At 32.7% G+C, this 18,435-nt stretch overlaps 3 protein-coding genes across 6 annotated transcripts; 2 read left to right on the top strand and 1 right to left on the bottom strand.

Annotated features, from left to right (window-relative positions):
* The first annotated feature begins 422 nt into the window (after nucleotides 1-422).
* On the top strand, nucleotides 423-18,290 carry LOC108736746. 4 transcript variants are annotated; one of them, XM_018469301.2, is made up of 8 exons: nucleotides 423-638; nucleotides 13,622-13,796; nucleotides 13,852-14,104; nucleotides 14,163-14,276; nucleotides 14,339-14,525; nucleotides 15,133-15,531; nucleotides 15,634-16,680; nucleotides 17,218-17,405. In XM_018469301.2, the coding sequence occupies exons 1-8, from the start codon at nucleotides 596-598 to the stop codon at nucleotides 17,367-17,369; spliced, it is 2,370 nt and encodes a 789-aa protein (XP_018324803.1). In that variant the 5' UTR covers nucleotides 423-595; the 3' UTR covers nucleotides 17,370-17,405. The 4 variants fall into 4 exon arrangements, with proteins under 4 accessions (XP_018324803.1, XP_018324802.1, XP_018324800.1 ...); XM_018469300.2 differs by lacking the exon at nucleotides 17,218-17,405 and adding an exon at nucleotides 17,598-18,290 and having other exon boundaries at nucleotides 425-638; XM_018469298.2 differs by lacking the exon at nucleotides 17,218-17,405 and adding an exon at nucleotides 17,412-18,278 and having other exon boundaries at nucleotides 427-638.
* On the bottom strand, nucleotides 7,329-10,293 carry LOC108736747 (DNA repair and recombination protein RAD54-like). The gene is made up of 9 exons (XM_018469302.2): nucleotides 10,183-10,293; nucleotides 9,937-10,122; nucleotides 9,625-9,885; nucleotides 9,352-9,570; nucleotides 8,846-9,230; nucleotides 8,256-8,781; nucleotides 7,941-8,202; nucleotides 7,561-7,842; nucleotides 7,329-7,502 (listed from the first exon to the last, which is right to left on the bottom strand). Exons 1-9 carry the CDS (start codon nucleotides 10,183-10,185, stop codon nucleotides 7,344-7,346), a joined length of 2,283 nt encoding a protein of 760 aa, XP_018324804.1. The 5' UTR covers nucleotides 10,186-10,293; the 3' UTR covers nucleotides 7,329-7,343.
* Nucleotides 10,551-12,604, top strand: LOC108736748 (GDP-Man:Man(3)GlcNAc(2)-PP-Dol alpha-1,2-mannosyltransferase). Its single transcript, XM_018469303.2, has 5 exons — nucleotides 10,551-10,661; nucleotides 10,724-10,954; nucleotides 11,004-11,236; nucleotides 11,294-11,511; nucleotides 11,637-12,604. The coding sequence occupies exons 1-5, from the start codon at nucleotides 10,639-10,641 to the stop codon at nucleotides 12,378-12,380; spliced, it is 1,449 nt and encodes a 482-aa protein (XP_018324805.1). The 5' UTR covers nucleotides 10,551-10,638; the 3' UTR covers nucleotides 12,381-12,604.
* Nucleotides 18,291-18,435: the final 145 nt, after the last annotated feature.

Genomic DNA, 18,435 nt, shown 5'->3' with positions numbered 1-18,435 from the left:
AGGACTCGTGCATTTTCTAATATTAACACTTGGTATTTGTTATTATATAATAAAATTAAATAGTTCCAGCGGCTAATTTTAATATTATTATCGATTACATTGGATTTTAATTTTAGTGTTTTCTAGCAAAATGACCGTTTAGTTTTGCACTAACCATTGTTGTAGTTACTTAAGGGTCATATTAAGTCAATTTACTGCCTCTTCTCCTTTGTTCGAGATATTGAATTTAAACAACAATGAAAATTTTAGAAAAATACTTATTTTTGTGTCGGTTAAAGATTATTTGGCTTATTATAACCGAAAAAGGAAAACAACGAAAGAATAAAACGAAGTCGTTTTATTAATTGTCGCAATAAAATTTCGTTTTAAATCTAAATATAGAAAAGGACTTTTGTGTTTTTATTTCAGATTCCGGCATTTGCGGAGGTCGATTGTGTCCGAAAGAACACAAAAATCACCATCATCATAATAAAATTATACGGTTGACGTCAACAAATTGGCGCCTGGTATAACATTCTCTGGATGTGATCAGACGGGGCACAGAAGAAAACATTCCAAACATTTTTACGATTTTTTTTTGACATGCCGATCCATTATGCCATATGGAGTCCGTACATGGAGAATCTCATCTCGTTGCGGTGAGTGTATTTTTTATGCTAATTTACTTCATAAGATGTAAAATTACAGTTAGTGTGAGCCGGGTAGTAATCAGGAGGAGATTTTTTTTAAATTTCGATAAAAAAATGAAGGCGCTTTTAAATAGGCAGGAAGATCGTAAAAAATTTATTGTGATTATATTTTTAATAACACAATACAAGGCATTAATCTACTTATTTATATATTTTACTATAAAACAAACGTAAACGTTCATGAGAACAATCGAAGAAAGTGATATTATATGTACAGTTTGTTATTATAAACCTTATAATATTATTTACGATATTAGTAGATAAAAACGTATTTTTTTCTGAAAAAAAGAAGCAATGAACACCTACAAAAATGTGAAATCTTCCACAAGCACAAAAACTAACGAGTTAAAAATTATTTATAGGGTTGTTCGGAAAGTCATTTCGTTTTTTTTTTTGTGGAAGTGAAAGACAGTTTTCGTATAATAAACAAATACTTTATTAAATTATATATTGACCGTTCTGGTCCAACACCTTTTGCCATCTTTCTGGTGGTAGCATAATTCCACGCTCATAAAATTTTTGGTCTTTGCTGGCAAAAAACTGATCGAGGTTTTTGACCTCCTCATTTGAGGTGAAGGTTTTACCGTCTAAAAAATTTTGGAGTGACCGGAACAAATAATAATCCGATGGTGCCAGGTCTGGAGAATATGGTGGGTGTAGCATTGTATCCCATTCAAGCTGTAAAAGCTTTTGGCGAGTGACCAAACTTGTGTGAGGTCTCGCGTTGTCTTGGTGAAACACTACACCTTTCCTGTTGATTAGTTCTGACCTTTTCTGTTGAAGTGCATCATTCAGTTTGTCCAGCTGATGACAGTAGACTTCCGAATTAATCGTTGTGTTATCCGGTAAAAGCTCAAAAAAAAACGATTCCTTTAAAATCGCACCAAACAGACAGCATCACCTTTTTTTGGTGAATATCGGCTTTGGAAATGGTTTGAGCCGGTTCATCTTTTTTGCTCCATGACCTCTTGCGTTTGACGTTGTTGTATACAACCCATTTTTCGTCCCCAGTGATGATGCGCTTCAAAAACGGATCATTTTCGTGACGTTTGAGAAGCGAATCGCAGACGTCAATGCGGCGACACCGATTTCCCTGTGTGAGAACATGGGGAACCCATACATCGAGCTTCGAGGATAATCCCAGGCCTTTCAAGTGGTCATAAACTGTTGAATTTGATAAATTTAATCTCAATCCTATCTCACGTGTTGTTATTCGCCGGTTCACATCAACTAATGCCTTTATCGCGTCTTTATCAGCTTCAACCGGCCTTCCCGAACGTAGTGCATCTTCGACATTAAAATTGCCGGATCGAAATTTAGCGAACCAGTTCTGGCACTGGCGTACTGTCAACACACCTTCTCCATACACATCAGTCAATTTCTTTCTGGCTTGAACAGCATTTTTACCCTTTCTGTAGTAAAACAGTAAGATATGTCGAAAATGCTGCTTATCGCCCAACCAAAAACTACTGCGTAGAATTAATAGGAATTTTTCACACACAAGCCTTGCTATATGAGCTCTCAAAGCATATAAAAATTATACGGCTTAAATGTGAAGTTGGGTGCAAAAGAATACAATTAAATCCTCTGTCGGGAAAAAACGAAATGACTTTCGGAACAACCCGATAATTACTAGTTGATATTACCACTTTACTATTATTTTAATTAAACTGGATAACACCCGGTATATAATATTAACATCTTCAAACTGAAACCAATATTATAATTATGCTATTATACAATTGACTTGTTATCTTCATTTTTGCTCATTTTTTTTTGTGAATCTGAATTCCATTGATGTGTTTTATTTTTCAATCTGGTAATAAAAATAAAATAGAAATAGTGGGAAGAGTAGAATGCAGAATTTTAAGTGGGTGTTACGTATGTATGTATGTATGTATGTATAAAGTAAAGGGTCAAAAACGAGATAAATTCTTCGAAAACATCTTATAGTAACGATTGGAATAATTCATTTATAAATTCCAAAATCTATTTTCCATTAGAAAGTTATCGAAAATGTTACACGACTGTAAAAACGAGATCGTGCGTTATGTGTCAAATATTTAAAAGTTAATATCTATATCGAATTCGAAAAAAACACGAGACATAGTATCAGAAAAGTCCGTTGAACCCTGTTAACAATTCTAACTTCCTTTTATAATTAACAATTAAAAAAAAAACAAGATGACGATATGTAAGGAACTGGCGAAGTAGATAAATAATTTTTAACCCACGCTTTATACAGGATGTCTGATGGTCTCAAAAGCAGGCAGAACTTTTTAATATGGTTTGTCGCAAAAACTATATTTGTATAAAATTTCAAAGGTCTAGATGATGGCCCCCTTCGGGGGTGGGTGTGGGGGGAATCGAAAGAGGAGATCTGCCCCACCACTGTACCATAAAAAGTTCGTGGCGGTCTCACCCCCATAAAAAGTTATGGGGGTTCAAAGTTCATAAATATGCCAATTTTTATACATTTCTAGGCATGTAAATATTTATATAGTCATTCTTAAACAATATTCAAAGGTAAAACTAATGAAAAATACATAAAAATATTGAGAAAGTTATATAAAACATTATTTAAATATCTTTATCAATAGGGTAGGTTAGGTTAGGTTATCGGGTTTTGTTCAAGTGACCACCCTCTTTCGATCCCCCACCTCCACCCGCTTGAAAATAATTTTTTTATTGAATTTTATTTCAATTATAGTGTATGAAAATTGTCAAAATAATCAACTTTCAACGCCGCAAAGTTTTTATGGGGTTTTACTTAGGTGACCACCCTCTTTCGACCCCCCCCCCACCCACGAAGGGGATGAGGGCCATCATTTAAACATTTACCAAAGTTTAAACAAATAAATAGTATGTACGTCTTTTTACCAGGTAGTATTTGGCAAAATACTTTTTAAAAATAAGAGGACGCACTGTATATGTAATCGTAATGTAGTTTATTATTTGATTATTCTTTTTTCGTCACTCATGGCGTAACGAATTCCATTGCATAGTAACCTTTTTTGGATTTTCCTTCTTGAGCTCTTCTCGGAATAAAGAAATTCTTGATGAGTTCACTGTCAAGGTCATTCATGCGTCCGCTTGGCAAGGTTTTTTACTAACATATAATTCAACATGAAACAAACTACAAGGAACTAAAATCCCTTACCATCTAATAATGTAATAGCTAAAAAAATACACCTTTATAGATAAGTTAAAAGTTAAACCCTCTAAATTTGAATTTTGGAGACAAATCTGTTCGGGGAATTTTATTTTTTTAATCAAAACTATCTGAAAAAAAAATATTGGAACTAACTATTCTTATGAATTGTGTATCACAGTAAATATATTCTTAAATGGACCGAAAATGTTCATCTTTTTTTTCCGTATTCAACTATCAACCACCCTCCTGCATATCGTTAGGGATAGCCTTTTACCCTCCCCACATGCAGAGACGTGTAATTTATACGTAACCCCTTATGACTGTACTATCATTATTCTGACTTTTTTAATTATTAGTGGTCGTTAATATGAAATATTAATGTGAAAATTCATTTTTAATTTCCTTCCACTTCAAACTACCTCAAGTTAATGAGGGAAAATTTTTGTTGCTCCCTGCCGGGAATTGAACCCGCGACCTTTGGCTTTACGTACCAATACTCAGGTATTGAATTGGTGCTGTGCTGTATTGGTGCGTAAAGGCAAAGATCCCGGGTTCGATTCCCGGCAAGGGTGTGAAAACAGCAACAAAAATTTTCCCTCATTAACTTGAGGTAGTTTGTAGTGGATGGAAAATTGAAAATGAATTTTCACATTAATATATCCTTATTCTACTGTAGCTCTTTTCTAATTTGAACATAATGTTTATCTATGTAATTTGTAAATGTGATAGTTACTAATGCTGCAAAATTTAGTTAAAAATTGTATATAAAATATCTCAGGCATATTTCACCTTTGCATGGTTTGGTACTTCCTGGTAATGAAAAATGTAGTTTTTAAACGAACAACTCTGATAAATAATAATATAATTATTTTAACTGTCAGAAAGTGTTCATAGTAAACATTTTTTTTTGTTTCAAATATAAAACATTTTTAACCTTGAAAACGACAACATATCTAAAGGTAAAAACAGCGTTTTTGATCTGAAAATTTTATAAAGGAATTAAAGAAAACAAACGAAAAATGGTCTTTGGAAGCTATCTTCTTTTATGAAGTGTTTAATTTTTCTCATCTTTTAAGTTAAAAGTAGGAACAAGATTTATGGAACGTTATAAAAAGTGTTTTAGAGAGAAATGAAAACAATCAAATAAGTTTAATAATAATTATATTCCTTCGAGCTTTTGGATTCGCAAATGTGGCCACTAAATTCCGAATAACCATCTTTTTAGCTTCGTTATAGCTAGAAATAGAGAGCTCAATCTTTGTTGCCCCACAGCATTCCGTAGATAACTTTTAATTATCATTTACTATTTTAAGAAAGAATGTTTTGCTTTCGCCACGGTAACTAATGGAATTGTCAGAAACGAACAGCAAATTGTGACAATTAAATTTCAAAAAGCTACTACTTGGGGAGTAATTTCTTAAAACAATGAAATCCGTAACGGAATTAATCATTTTCACATCATTCTTCAAACACTGAAGTTATCTAAAATTGTGACTAAAACATTATTATCATACTTCGAGTAAAATTCTTAAGCCGCAGATAAAATTTCATTGTCAGATGGAAGATAAATTTTTCACAAAAGCAGGAAGTATAATGTAGCTAGGCAGACATTATACCAAGAGTATGAGTAAATACATTGACTCTGTAATAATCTTTATCACTTCTAACGATTCAAACTTTCGAAGTCTCCAAGTTTAAAAACCCTTGTACGTTCAATGGGACACTTGTAGTTACGCCACTGATTATGTACATATATAATTTGTTAAAGTAAGGCAATGGATATAAAATCAGCATATCTTCAATATGTATTTTCAAGCATATCCTGATTACAACGGTACACAGATTGATGTATTGATGAAATCATTGTTAATTAATCGGTGACACGACCTAGATATATTTAAGAATTCTAGGTCACTCGTTATAGTACACACATTTTTCCATCTTTGCATTTTTCCCTTGGTTGTTGCATAAATTTGTTATAAACAATAATTCAGTATAATATACAAAGATTTTATTTACTGTTGAAGACCAACAAAATTATTATTGCTTTTTATTACAATTGTTTTTACGTATGTACCTAGTTACATATAAAAAATTTTTAGAATTAATGATATGGTAAAGAATTAGGTACCTATTAACTCCAAAAAAGAAACAAAATGAATCGTTTTTATTTATTCAAGATTTATAACACCCTGTATGTTTGCCTTTTTCGTAACGGCCTTGCAAAAAAGTTAAGAAGTAAACAATTTTATTATTGTTGTCAACTATCGGCGCCAGTTCAAAAAAAGTATCCTGCGAACAAGTTAAGATATATCGTCACACATAAATTTTAAAAGTATGAAGAATAGAAATGAGCTACATGAGTAATGAACATTAGATAAAGACGGATTCAGTGGTTTTTCCAAATTGCAAAGAAATACGTTAAACATTTTAAAATTTTGCTGGCGAATAAACAACAAAGAATACCTACATAGGTGTTGGTTATACTATGAAAAGAAACAAAGTTGAAGTTTACAAATTTATTAATTATAATTTTAAAATTATCATTCTTCTTCTAAAACACTATTTATGTGTATATATTTTGTCCACGATGTCAACATTACAGTTTTTTGTTAGATATTGGGATATAAAAGTAATTAAACTTTTCAAGTTAACATGTGGAAAAAATAATTAAAAATACAAGAGGTGTCTTTTATTAGCAAAAAAAGTTGACAGTATGATTTAATATTCGACTTGCATCTCAATTACTTACACAAGCGTCCACTAATCAAAAAAACTGAAGCATTTGCTTTGGTGACTGATTGATGATTTAAAACAACAACAAATTTGGTTCGATATATTAGATTTATCACCTTTAATTTAAGAAATTACTTCACAGTTTCTAATTAATAGCTGCATGTTGTAAAAAAATTGATTAGAAGTAATTACAGAATAGTAGTTGAAGTAGTAAAAAGTTCAGTGAAATTGTATTACACCTAAGCTAAATTGGTTGCATAACTATAATTTCCATTTAAAAGCAATCAAGGAATAAAATGTTTTTTTATTAAAATAAATAATCGTACCAACGTTTCGTTTTAAAGATTTTTTCAAAGCTAAACGCTCTAATAATAAATAATACGTACAATTTATTTTTTACAGATTATTCTAGTCACTCAAGCATTAGTTGAAATAGAAAACGTTTGTGTGGTTATTAAAGTTAATTAAATAAAAACTTGCTAATTGCTTAACTAACTAATTGCTTTTAATTTGGAGACTAATAAATGTCAGGAGAAGATATGGTAATTAAAATCCAAAAGTAATACTTGCCTTGGTCGTAATATAAAATTAAAAGTCTTATTTCATTAGTTTTCAAAGTCCATTAAAGAATTACATTAGAATTTGAGATGATTGGCCGAAGGTCAACGCATATGTGACATAAAAATATTTTCATGAAATTTTTACGAAGAATTCGCGATTATCATGTGTCTAATTTCATGAGNATATAATTATAAAATATAATTTTAATCTGAATCATAATCACTATAATTTTCATCCTTTTCTTCTTGCGGGTCTTCATCTTCTTCTTTTTCCTTTTCCTTAGGTTTCACAACTGCATTTGCAGACTTTTGATGGAAAACGAAAGAAATACATTTGCATAAGTCCCATATTTGCTTTACCACCTAAAACAAATTATTACATGCATAAACTTCCATTGAAAGTTCGAAATTTTTAACGTACAATATCGGCAAGTCCCTTTTTATCCCACGCATGGTACCAATTAGATACATCAGAAGTACAATCGGCATCGTCAGGAGGATTCTTTATTTGTATTTTATTAAGACATCTAGCGCACTTAAGTCGCGCGTGCGTATCGGACTCGGTATTTTCCAAACGGAACAATTCCCTCAACTCAGCAGCTGTAAAATGTCTAGCAGTTTCTTCATTCATATCAACTACTGTTGAGCTTAGGGCCTTTTTATGAGCTTGTCGCTGGAATATCTTTTCCTCAATCGTTCCTGTCTGGAAAATAAAATATAGTTAATTTAAATGATAACGTTTTATATCCACGACCATTTCCTAAAGTGGTGTTTCGGATTCTTTTCCCTTCAAACACTTACTGCTAAAAGTCTATAAATGTAGCACGGCTTTTTTTGACCATCTCTCCAAACCCTCGCCATGGCTTGGTCGTCATTAGCTGGATTCCAATCAGGATCGAACATAACGAGGCGATTTGCGCCGATCAAATTCAAACCGCAACCACCTGCTTTTGAACTCAACATGAATATAAACTCTTTTGATTCAGGATTGTTGAAATTTTCCACGACTTTGGCACGCTTTTTAATTGTCATTGTACCATCAAGTCTCACATATAAATAACCCCTAAAATAGTACACGTACATAAAATAGGAGACTCATAAGTTTAAGAAATATACCTTTTCTTGCAAAGTCTTTCAAATAAATCCAACGTTTGTGTATAATTCGAAACCAGAACAATTTTATCATCGTAATTCGTCTTCAGATTAGCTAATAAACAATCCAAAAGCATTAATTTACCCGAAAATTCCGGTCTTACGTCCGTAGAATTACCCCTAACGGGTAACAAATCTTTAGCTTTCTCAAATCCATCTGCTCCTTCCATGATTTTGTCCATAACCAGATCGGGATGGTTAACTAATTTTTTTAAGGTCGTAATACTGGCTAAGGTACTTAGGCTAGGTTTAGCATCTTCATTATTTACAACCGTTTTCCTAATGGCTTCCGAATTTATATAATTTTGATACAGTTGCTTTTGTAATGGGGTAAGCTGGCAGCAAATTATCATCTCAAATTTCACCGGTAAATATTTAGTAAGTAAGGAACTGGTACGTCTTATAAGACACTTATTAACAAGGGCTGTAAGTTGTTGGAGACATTCCTGCGCATGTTGACGTTCTAGCAGGGTTGCGCACGCATCTTGACCTTTAAAATTAAAAAAAAAAAGTAATAGAACTTTAGTTTGCATACATAAATAAGACCAAAATACCTTTAATTATATAATTTTCGTATTTTCGTCTAAATTCTTGTGCACTTCCCAGAAGTCCCTCATTTACAAAATGTATAAGACTAAAATATTCCGTAAGATCGTTCTGAATAGGCGTACCACTTAATAAAACCCTTCTTTTAGCTTTAAGACACATTAAGGCCCTGTAAGTCTGGTTTTCACAATTTTTAAGCCTATGTCCTTCGTCACACATTACTAGCCCTATTTCACTGGTATGCAAGATATCGGCGTGCATTCGAAATGTTTCGTAGGAAATTATCAGCAACGGTATGGAAGTACGGCCTTGGCCCTGCATAAATTGCCGTAATTTTGCTTTGGCATCTGATCCACCATCCATTATTAGGCATGGTAATCTCCCTGCTAACCACTAAAATAATAAATGTTTGTATCTATCTGCTTCATTGTACGTACGTTAAAAAAGAACTCTTTTTATTCCCAGTATTATTCCCAAAAGTGGGCTCTTAATTCTTTTACTACATATTAAGTACCTTTTGTATTTCATTACTCCAATTTCTTACTAAAGAACTTGGACATACAATTATTGCTTTTTGTATTGTGGCTTTACACTCAGGACCCTGTTTAAGTAAAGTCCACAGCAATGTAATGCACTGTAATGTTTTTCCAAGGCCCATTTCATCTGCCATTATGCATCCATAAGAGCCAGGTATTTGTACACCAGTTACACAATCATACATAAACTTAACACCCTATAAATGAAAAATGTAGAAAATGAAAGTTTAAAGTTTACTTTCTTAATGTACTTCTCTTTGATGGGGTCTCAAAATATTACTCAACGTTGGATCCACAACTACATGTACCAACGTTGGGCCTTCACTTTTTAACTTCTCATGCTCAGACATTTCTGGAGGAGTATACAGAACCAAAGCATTTGGAGTATTAGGGTCATACAAAGCTCTCTTTATCTGGCTTCGTTTAATGCCTAAATTTTTTGTTGAATAAGATCCAACATAATTTGGAATAGGACATTTAAATGGTTTGGAAAGTTTCTTAATTATTTCTTCCTACAACCAAGGTATATTTAATTTGTGTATTAATTATACTGAGATACCTACATAATCTGAGACAAATATTATTTCTGTTTTTTGATTTAAAGGGGCTAATGGCCTTCTTTGTTTAGGAGCCTTATCAGTTGAATGATCTCTAGTTCTTTTGAGGGGTTTAGAAATAGGAGAGATAAAATTCGTTTTTGGGGAAGATAATGGGCCATTATATCTTTGACTTGGAGCTAAACTTCGCCTCTATAACACAAGTTATATATAACTTACATTATTAAAATATTTATTATTTAAATGATTTACCATGACTGTTTATTAATTAACGTTTTAAACATATTAACAATCAATTCCTTTATGTATACAAAATTATTACCGGTTATATTAGGTTATATTTGTTTAAATTATTATCTATGGTTATATTCATAGGTTATTTGAATTTCATATGAAACATAGATATGAAATGTGTCTATAATACCACTATACCGTATTTCGTTTATATCAATTTTTAATAAAAAAATAGTTATTTCTATACTAATAAAATTTGAAGCTTCCGGTAATACACTAGATGATGACCAAATAGTTTAAAACATTTTTGATGTAAAGGTAGAAAGTTCTTTCATTTTTTACTTTCTATCAATTAGTGCATGAATTACGTGGCCCGTACTTATCTGCATTATTATCTGTCAAATGCATTACCTGGTAACCTTACATTTTTCATCAAAAATATACTAAACAAAAATTAGCTTTTCTCATTACAAGATGAAACATTTTTTTATATTTACGTAAGTAAAATAATTTATTATTAATCAATAACTGTTTTTTCTCAATGTTACAATATTTTTAGAGCTTGCACAGTTTATTCATTAAAAATGGTCCTAGCTCTAAGCATTTTCATGTTCACATTATTAATAGTAGGATTACCAGTTGCATTCTTTCTTTTACGATGGAAGTACACCTCTGAAAAACAAAAAAATAGAAATGATAAACTGAAAGTGGCTTTCTTCCATCCATACTGTAATGCAGGAGGTGGTGGCGAAAAAGTTTTGTGGGTGGCATTACAAGCATTACAGGAACAGTAAGTTTCAGTAGAAGACTTTCATCAATACAATTTACTGTTTTTAAAGGTATCCTTTGGCAGAATTTTATATATACACGGGTGATATTGAAGCGAATCCTTTGGAGATACTATTCAAAGTAGAAAAGACATTAAATGTAAATATTAGTAAAAACATAAGATTCATATATGTACATCGTCGTAAGTGGATTGAAGCTCATATGTATCCATATTTCACTCTATTAGGACAAAGTTTAGGATCAGTGTATCTTGGTTTTGAGGCCCTGAGTAAATGTAATCCAGGTATAACATCTAAAGACCATTTAAGTTTTGAAAGAAAAACAATTTTAAATCTTCTAGATATATTTATTGATACAACGGGTTGTTCCTTTACTCTGCCTCTCTTCAAATATATAGGAGGATGTAAGACAGGTTGTTATGTTCATTATCCAACGATTACCACTGACATGTTGAAAAGAGTTCAGAACAGAACTGCAATGTATAATAATCGTCCTATAATAGCAAGGAGCCCAGTGTTATCAATGGGGAAACTTACATACTATAGGATATTTGCATGGGTTAGTTTAATTAATAATTATTATTTGTTTACTGCTTATTTTTTAAATAATTCTCGGTTAGCTACATTAAAAAAGTGTAAAGTAACTCCTTTGGGTATTCATGTCGACTATTAAATTAATCGTAGATGTATTCGTGGGCCGGACAATGTTCCGACTCTACCATTGTGAACTCAACATTCACCCAAAGACACCTCAACACTTTATGGAATCGCCCCATTCAGCTGGTTTATCCGCCATGCGATGTGGAACACTTAAAACGAATTCCTCGTGGTAAAACGCAGCTGGATAAAATTCGTATATTATCTCTAGCCCAGTTCAGACCAGAAAAAGATCACCCTTTGCAATTACAAGCCCTCTACGAACTACGAGAAATAATTTCTGAAGAACTATTCAGTAACATCACTCTGGTACTGTGTGGAAGTTGTCGTAATTCGGACGATGCAATCCGAGTCAAAGATCTCAAAGACCTCAGCAAACATTTAAGTTTGGAAAACAACGTTGAGTTTAAGGTCAATATAACATACGATGAATTATTGTCTGAGTTTGAAAAAGCCTACATAGGAATACATACAATGTTAGATGAACATTTTGGAATTGGGGTTGTAGAACTTATGGCAGCTGGATTAATTACTATAGCTCATAAGTCGGGAGGTCCCCTCTTAGATATAATAGAATCTTCAGAAGGATCTCGATTAGGGTTTCTAGCAATTACTGCTGACGAATACGCTCATACAATTCGACGTATTTTGTATTTGAGCGAAGATGAAGTTAATAGCATAAGGGAACGTGCTAGGGCTTCTGTGGACAGATTTTCCACGCCTAAATTTAAAGAAGAATTTTTAAGAGTCATAGAGCCGTTATTCAAGTAACAGAAATCGATTTTCTATATTTAAAAATACATAAGACGTAATACATTTTTATAAATGTATTACAGACTACCAAAGATTCAATAATTTGGTGTTTAAAAAAATAAAAATAATTATATAATAGATTTTGAATCTATTAAATAATAAAAATGGGTTTATTCGATACCAGTATATTAGTGTTTTTCAAAACAAACTCTCGTATGTACAAATACAAGAATTGTGTGATATTATCCATTAATGTAATACTTTTAGATACATTTTTCTTTTCTGTTCAATTGGTTTAGTCGTTATGTAAATACGACTATGCGAATAAATTAATAATCGACACAATTGTTGTCATTACTATCAGCACAGGGCAAAATAGTATTACGTAATTTGTATATCAGCAATTTCTTATGCTGGAGTGTACGATGTGTTGCATACATATTTACAAATAATTCCTTTAATTCTTCAAACAACTTTTAATGCAAAGAAAGTGATTAAACAAATTGTTCACAAAAATGAATTTCGACCACTCGAAACAATGACGCTAACAGTTTCGAGCTCACAGTGACTGATAGGGGGGAAGAACTAATATTTATTTAAATTTTCCCTGCATTTCTAGACATGTTTGTGTTTAAAACATATCCATAGATTAAAACATATCATCCTTATTTTGATCGATTAAAATCGCCTGTGTTCGTAATTTTAATGTTTTCTGGTTTTCTTGAAAAAATTAAAAATGATAGAAGTGTTTCATATGTTTTTGACAGGTTAGGTAAAATAAAAGGGTGAAAGTAATGAGTAATGTTGAGTAAAATTTACGTTTCAAAACACACTACTTTATTTTGATTAAAAGCGCGCGTTTAAAAAAATGTTCTTTAAAGAATTATTATCGCAGTAGACTACTATTTCCGGAGTAGTTGATTACAGACGTTGGCTGTGAAAATTTATTTACCACTTCATTTTTTTTAATGAGATTGTTTTAACTAACAATGAATACAGGTAATTTTATTGTAAATTATTTGTTTTGTATTTAAAACTATTTAATATGCTATAATCCGCTTTTCTTGTTTAATGAGCAAATACTTTTTAATGAATTCTGAATTTTGTAATCAAGTTCAATTATTATAAGTATTGTTGTTATACGTACTATAATTTTCCTTACTTTTTGAAGTTGTAAATGTTTCAGCAACAAAAGTAATAGTTTTTAATTTATGAAGTTAATAAATTAAGGTTATGTTTACCAAAGTCTTTATTTACAGAAAATGAATCATCTAACAAACGCAAAAATATATTGGATCCAGAACATAATATAACTGAGCCTGAATTAAAAAGACCAAAATGTGAAGCTCTTATAAACATATTAGATTTCTCAGACTGCGTTTTTATAAATATTTTAAAATATTTGGATACTACATCGTTATACCAGCTTGGAAGGTATTACCTTCAAATTTTTGTTTTTTTTTTAATGTTTATGCTTTTCTATCTTTAGAACATGTACTCGATTTGAGAGGCTGGTAACTGATCCTAAATTTTGGAAACATGTGTATGCTAGAAAGCCTCCAAATGACATCAGTAAAGCTGAATTCATTACAAACAATGTCGGCTCTTATACAAAACATATTTTATTGGCTGGTGATAAAAGAAGTGATCAAATTATTCCATTATCTATTTTTACACAGGAGAATTTCTTGACTAATATTACAGTATTAGCTCTTGAGAATCAATTTTTAGATGGGAAAACAGTAAGTTTCAGAATTAAAGATTTTGTGTATTAATTAAGGGTTTTTTTCTTTTTAATAGGTCAGACTTAAGGATTTCCCAAAGACTTTAGAAGAGCTTAGTTTTCGCAGATCGTTTATATTAGAATACAGGAATTTTTTTAATGCTAGCAGCACTGCCATGAGTCGACTAAGGGTAAGTTAACTATTTATTTAAATACTTTCTATGTTTAATTCTTATTATTTTATATTTTGTAGGTACTTATTCTGGATCATTGCCAATGGCTGGAAACAGATCTGATTTTTTGTGTTAGCAAATATCCAAACCTCGAAATATTTTCTCTCTATATGTGCAAGAAAGTAAATGACCATAATGTAGCTCACTTCTGCATAATGAGTCGATTTGGATTCAAAAAGCTTCAAGTCTTAGATGTCAGGTTCACAGGTGTGTACTTTCATATTTTTATGAAAATGTTTTACTAACTATACTCTTGCTTTTTTGCTTTTCCTGTTGTCTTTGTGAAGGTTTTAAGTTTGTGATCTAAATAACAATTCCATTACAAAAAAGGGGCTGTTAGAATTTCTTAATTTCAGGGTAAACACAATTCACTCTCTCACCCTAGTATTCAATGTGTGCATGTGACAATACATACTGTTGTAATATCAGCAAATTTTTACAAAGGCTTTTATTTTCTTTTTAAATAATTGTAATTTTTAGGTAATAAAAAAATAGTCATTTATTAATTTGTTCTTCCCCCTTTTTTGTACATTGGCGTTTGTTTTTAATTCTTTTATTAATGTTTGTTCATCCAATCATGTTTTTTTACCAGTTTGAAGCGTGAATACCTTTAACTCACAAAATTATAACTCAACACTATAGTAACTTTCAAAATTAAAAGATTTTTACATGAATTGTTGAGTTGTTGCTTTTACTAATTTTACAAAAATTCTTCCAAAAAGTGTCATTTAAACACAGAATTGAGTGTAAATAAGCTTTTTTGATTAAAGCACTCGTTAACTTTTTTAATTTTGTTTCTTCATTTTATTCCAAGGTCTAGGAAACGAATGTATAAATTCGTTTTATTGCTCGTCTACGTTACAAGAATTGTACCTGCAATCGTATTGTACTACATACAGAGAAGAGAGGGCGATAAGAAAGGCGTCACTATTAGAGAAGGACGAAAAACATGGCGAAGGCGTCTCATACGTCTCAGATGACGACGACAACGACGACTCCTGCTTGTCGAACATAAAAAAAAGATTTGGGGGGAGTAATTTGAACACATGTCGGATCGACACGGTATCCGATGCCTCTATGCAATTCTATTCTAGGACGCGATCGTTGAAAAGAAAAGACGGTAGTTCTGAACGACCAAGGAGTGTCCTCTACAAATATCCATATTCAGAGGAATGTACCTGTGGATTTTATGAGGAATATTGGAGTAATATAGGTATGAAAATAATTACTGAAAATATTGATTGTTTTATGAATGGTCATTTAAAAGTAAAACGAAAACTTTTTGGTATCACTTTCACCGTTTGTATTTTTTTAGGACAAAGTACTCCTGAACCCTCTTCATCATCATCTACAATAGATCCTCCGCGTCCAGTGTCTCCTGCAACCTCCGAAAAATCACCAGACGATCGATCATTAGATAGCATTTATTTTTTTCATATCGATCCGATTGCATACTATCGTTTTCGAAAAAACGTACAACGTCATGAACCCCTTCCAGATTATCTTCATGTTGAATCAAATCAACTTACGAAAGATAGACGTTGGATTGGTCTTCGTGATCCCCTCAATGATTACGAAATTTCAATGCTGGAACATACCGATTACCGATTGGATTCCTATGCCATTGCCACCCAGTTCCTTGACTTTAATACGATTGATTTCACGGATCCCATTGCGGTAATGTACAGTTTGAATCGGGATTTTGCTCGTCGTCAGGTACATGTGATTCGAAGAGCCGAAGGATTCGATGCATTCGATTTTGCGAATCCGGCGAAAACTCTTTTCGGAGACATCGAACCAACCGATGAAGTGCTCTCATTTACGACTGAACTTCTGGTAAACAGTGCACGGCTCATTTATCTTCTTTTTGACGAACTTCGGCCGATAAAACCGTCTCCAATAATATCTTTGGCACTCTTCAGTATTTACCACGACGGGGATAAGTTACAGCAAGCCGTAAGACAGGCTTCGAAGAAGGTATCTTGTGTCACGCGTAAAGTGCTTCGTACTTTCGTTATAGGTTACGCTCTGCTCCGAACTTACGATCCGCGTTTCCGTAACACGATATGTAATCTAGTACAACGAGTTTATAACAAGGTGTCGCTTGATTGTCAGAAGATGTTCTTGCCGGTACTTAGGGAAAAGGCAGATGCACTTCGGGCTAACGTGCCCTACGAACACGGAATCTATGTAAACGAACCGCCTGAGGATTATAACGACGAAGAATGGGGCTTCTGTTTAGCGAATGGCGAAGTAATGTACAAGGAGGATCGAAGCATATGTGGCCAAGACGGATGCGGGGATTGTCCGGAAACGGAACCTGTCGAAATACGGGACGGAAGGGAAGACGCAGTTAAAGCAGGTAGGATTTTTTGCTTACTTTAGTATTTCAGTGTTGGTTATTGCATCTGCAAGAAGTTTTAGGTAGACGTGAATAAGAATTTACAGATTTAACAAAAATGAACGTGAAACTTCGAAAATTGTTTTAAAATTAATGCGTTAAGGTTACGTAATAAACAACATTTAGTGGCGGTGAAGGTACGACAGTACCTACAAAATTTACACCTACATTACAAGCGAGTGACACGAGTTTTCTTACCGCAATGTTTGTTTCTAAATTATCCACTTAATCAATATATTCTTAGAAATCAGTATTATTTACTGTCAAATAAGTATCTGTATCTGTTGCAGTTTATTTATTGTTTATGCAAGAGTTCTTTTAATTTTTTATTCAAATCTGAAAGGTTATTATAACTATGAATTTCATGAAGGGAATCGTACTTAACTTGATAATCGTTACAGTAATTTATCAATTGCTTGTAATTGAACTTGGCTGATATTGTGGTATAATATATACATCGTACAAATTTCATCAATGGAATATTCCAATTGTATACAGTTGCTTTGGCCCTTCATTCTGTTGATATTCCACATATGGTCCTACTCCTGGTACTGTTTACGATATTTGGTTCCACACTTTTAAGTCTTGTTCCTACATTTCCTTTCGTTTCCTTAAACGTTGCTCATCATTCCTCGGTTTGGGTTTTTTAGAAGTAGTAAATAAGAAGTAAGTAACAATTCGTTATGTTACAGACTTCTCCGGTTGGGAGATTTTCTTTAACAGGATGGCATCGGCTAAGGCGCAATGGGACGGTAAGGATCCGTCGAAACCTGATTTACCAAGGTCTCCAAAATTATCACCCAAATTAGCTTATAAACGATTAAATCCGTTATACCGTCACCATAACCGGACTGGGGATTTAGGTTTGTGTATTGTAGGTCGTAGGGTTGGGGAGAGCAGCAGGGACAACAACGAGCAAGATCATAACGACGAAGGAGAGCCAGGACCACCATTGGGTCTCTTGCGTCTAATTGAAATAAGTTTAAGGAGAAATGACGAGAATGATCAAGAGCAGCAACAAAATCCAGTAAGGTTACGGCATGAAAATATCGAAATAGTCCGAAATTTTCCAGTTCGTGAGATACCGCTTAGAAGATTATCGTTACGGGGATTCCCAAATATTACCAACCGTTCATTAATCCACATTGATGAGCTCGAACTCGATCTTTTGGACGTAACAAAAACTAAGGTCACTGCAGAAGCGGTTAAGTCATATCTATTATTGCATCCTAGCTGTCGAGTAGTTCACGAGTCAGCTTGTACATGTGGACCAAAATTACATTTTTAAAAATATTTTGGAGGAATCGCGAAAGGACTTTTAAATAACATAAAGTAAGTGAATACCAAACTATTGGTCTAGAAGTTTAAAGAGTGGGTGGTAATTTTTAGTTTTGCAAGGGGGTGTGCACGTATGTTTTTATAGGATTACTGCACATATCTTGCGATTTTTAATGTATTCCTTTTTTAACAAACGGCTAAAGACCGAGTTATTGTTTTATTTAGCTTCCAGAAAGAATATAACTTGTTTTTGTGATTTAAATAAAAACTTTTAACAGTTTTGTAATGTTCCATTATTGTTTTGTCGTTTCTTTAAATTCACCCCAAGGAAACGTTCCTCTCTTTTTCATTATTTACGTGATGTTTTTGATTAATTTCCACAGTTTATATGTAAACGGTAAGAAAAGCCGGAGTACCTAGATTATCAAGTAGTTACAT

The sequence above is a fragment of the Agrilus planipennis genome, unplaced genomic scaffold (genome assembly GCF_000699045.2).
Source record: "Agrilus planipennis isolate EAB-ADULT unplaced genomic scaffold, Apla_2.0 scaffold103, whole genome shotgun sequence".
Lineage (NCBI taxonomy): Eukaryota > Metazoa > Arthropoda > Insecta > Coleoptera > Buprestidae > Agrilus > Agrilus planipennis.
The sequence above is the reverse complement of the archived record's forward strand: the minus strand, read 5'-3'. Positions and strand labels throughout refer to the sequence as shown.

Coding starts and splice junctions, on each gene's coding strand:
- LOC108736746 (XM_018469298.2), top strand. CDS start 596: ATGCCATATGGAGTCCGTACATGGAGAATCTCATCTCGTTGCG. Junction 13,797..13,851: donor TCGTTATACCAGCTTGGAAG/GTATTACCTTCA, acceptor TTCTATCTTTAG/AACATGTACTCGATTTGAGA. Junction 14,526..15,132: donor CTTAGATGTCAGGTTCACAG/GTGTGTACTTTC, acceptor TTTTATTCCAAG/GTCTAGGAAACGAATGTATA.
- LOC108736748 (XM_018469303.2), top strand. CDS start 10,639: ATGAAACATTTTTTTATATTTAC. Junction 10,955..11,003: donor TTACAAGCATTACAGGAACA/GTAAGTTTCAGT, acceptor CTGTTTTTAAAG/GTATCCTTTGGCAGAATTTT. Junction 11,237..11,293: donor CCTGAGTAAATGTAATCCAG/GTATAACATCTA, acceptor TAAATCTTCTAG/ATATATTTATTGATACAACG.
- LOC108736747 (XM_018469302.2), bottom strand. Junction 9,231..9,351: donor GGAGTAATGAAATACAAAAG/GTACTTAATATG, acceptor TTATTATTTTAG/TGGTTAGCAGGGAGATTACC. Junction 8,782..8,845: donor CGAAAATTATATAATTAAAG/GTATTTTGGTCT, acceptor TTAATTTTAAAG/GTCAAGATGCGTGCGCAACC.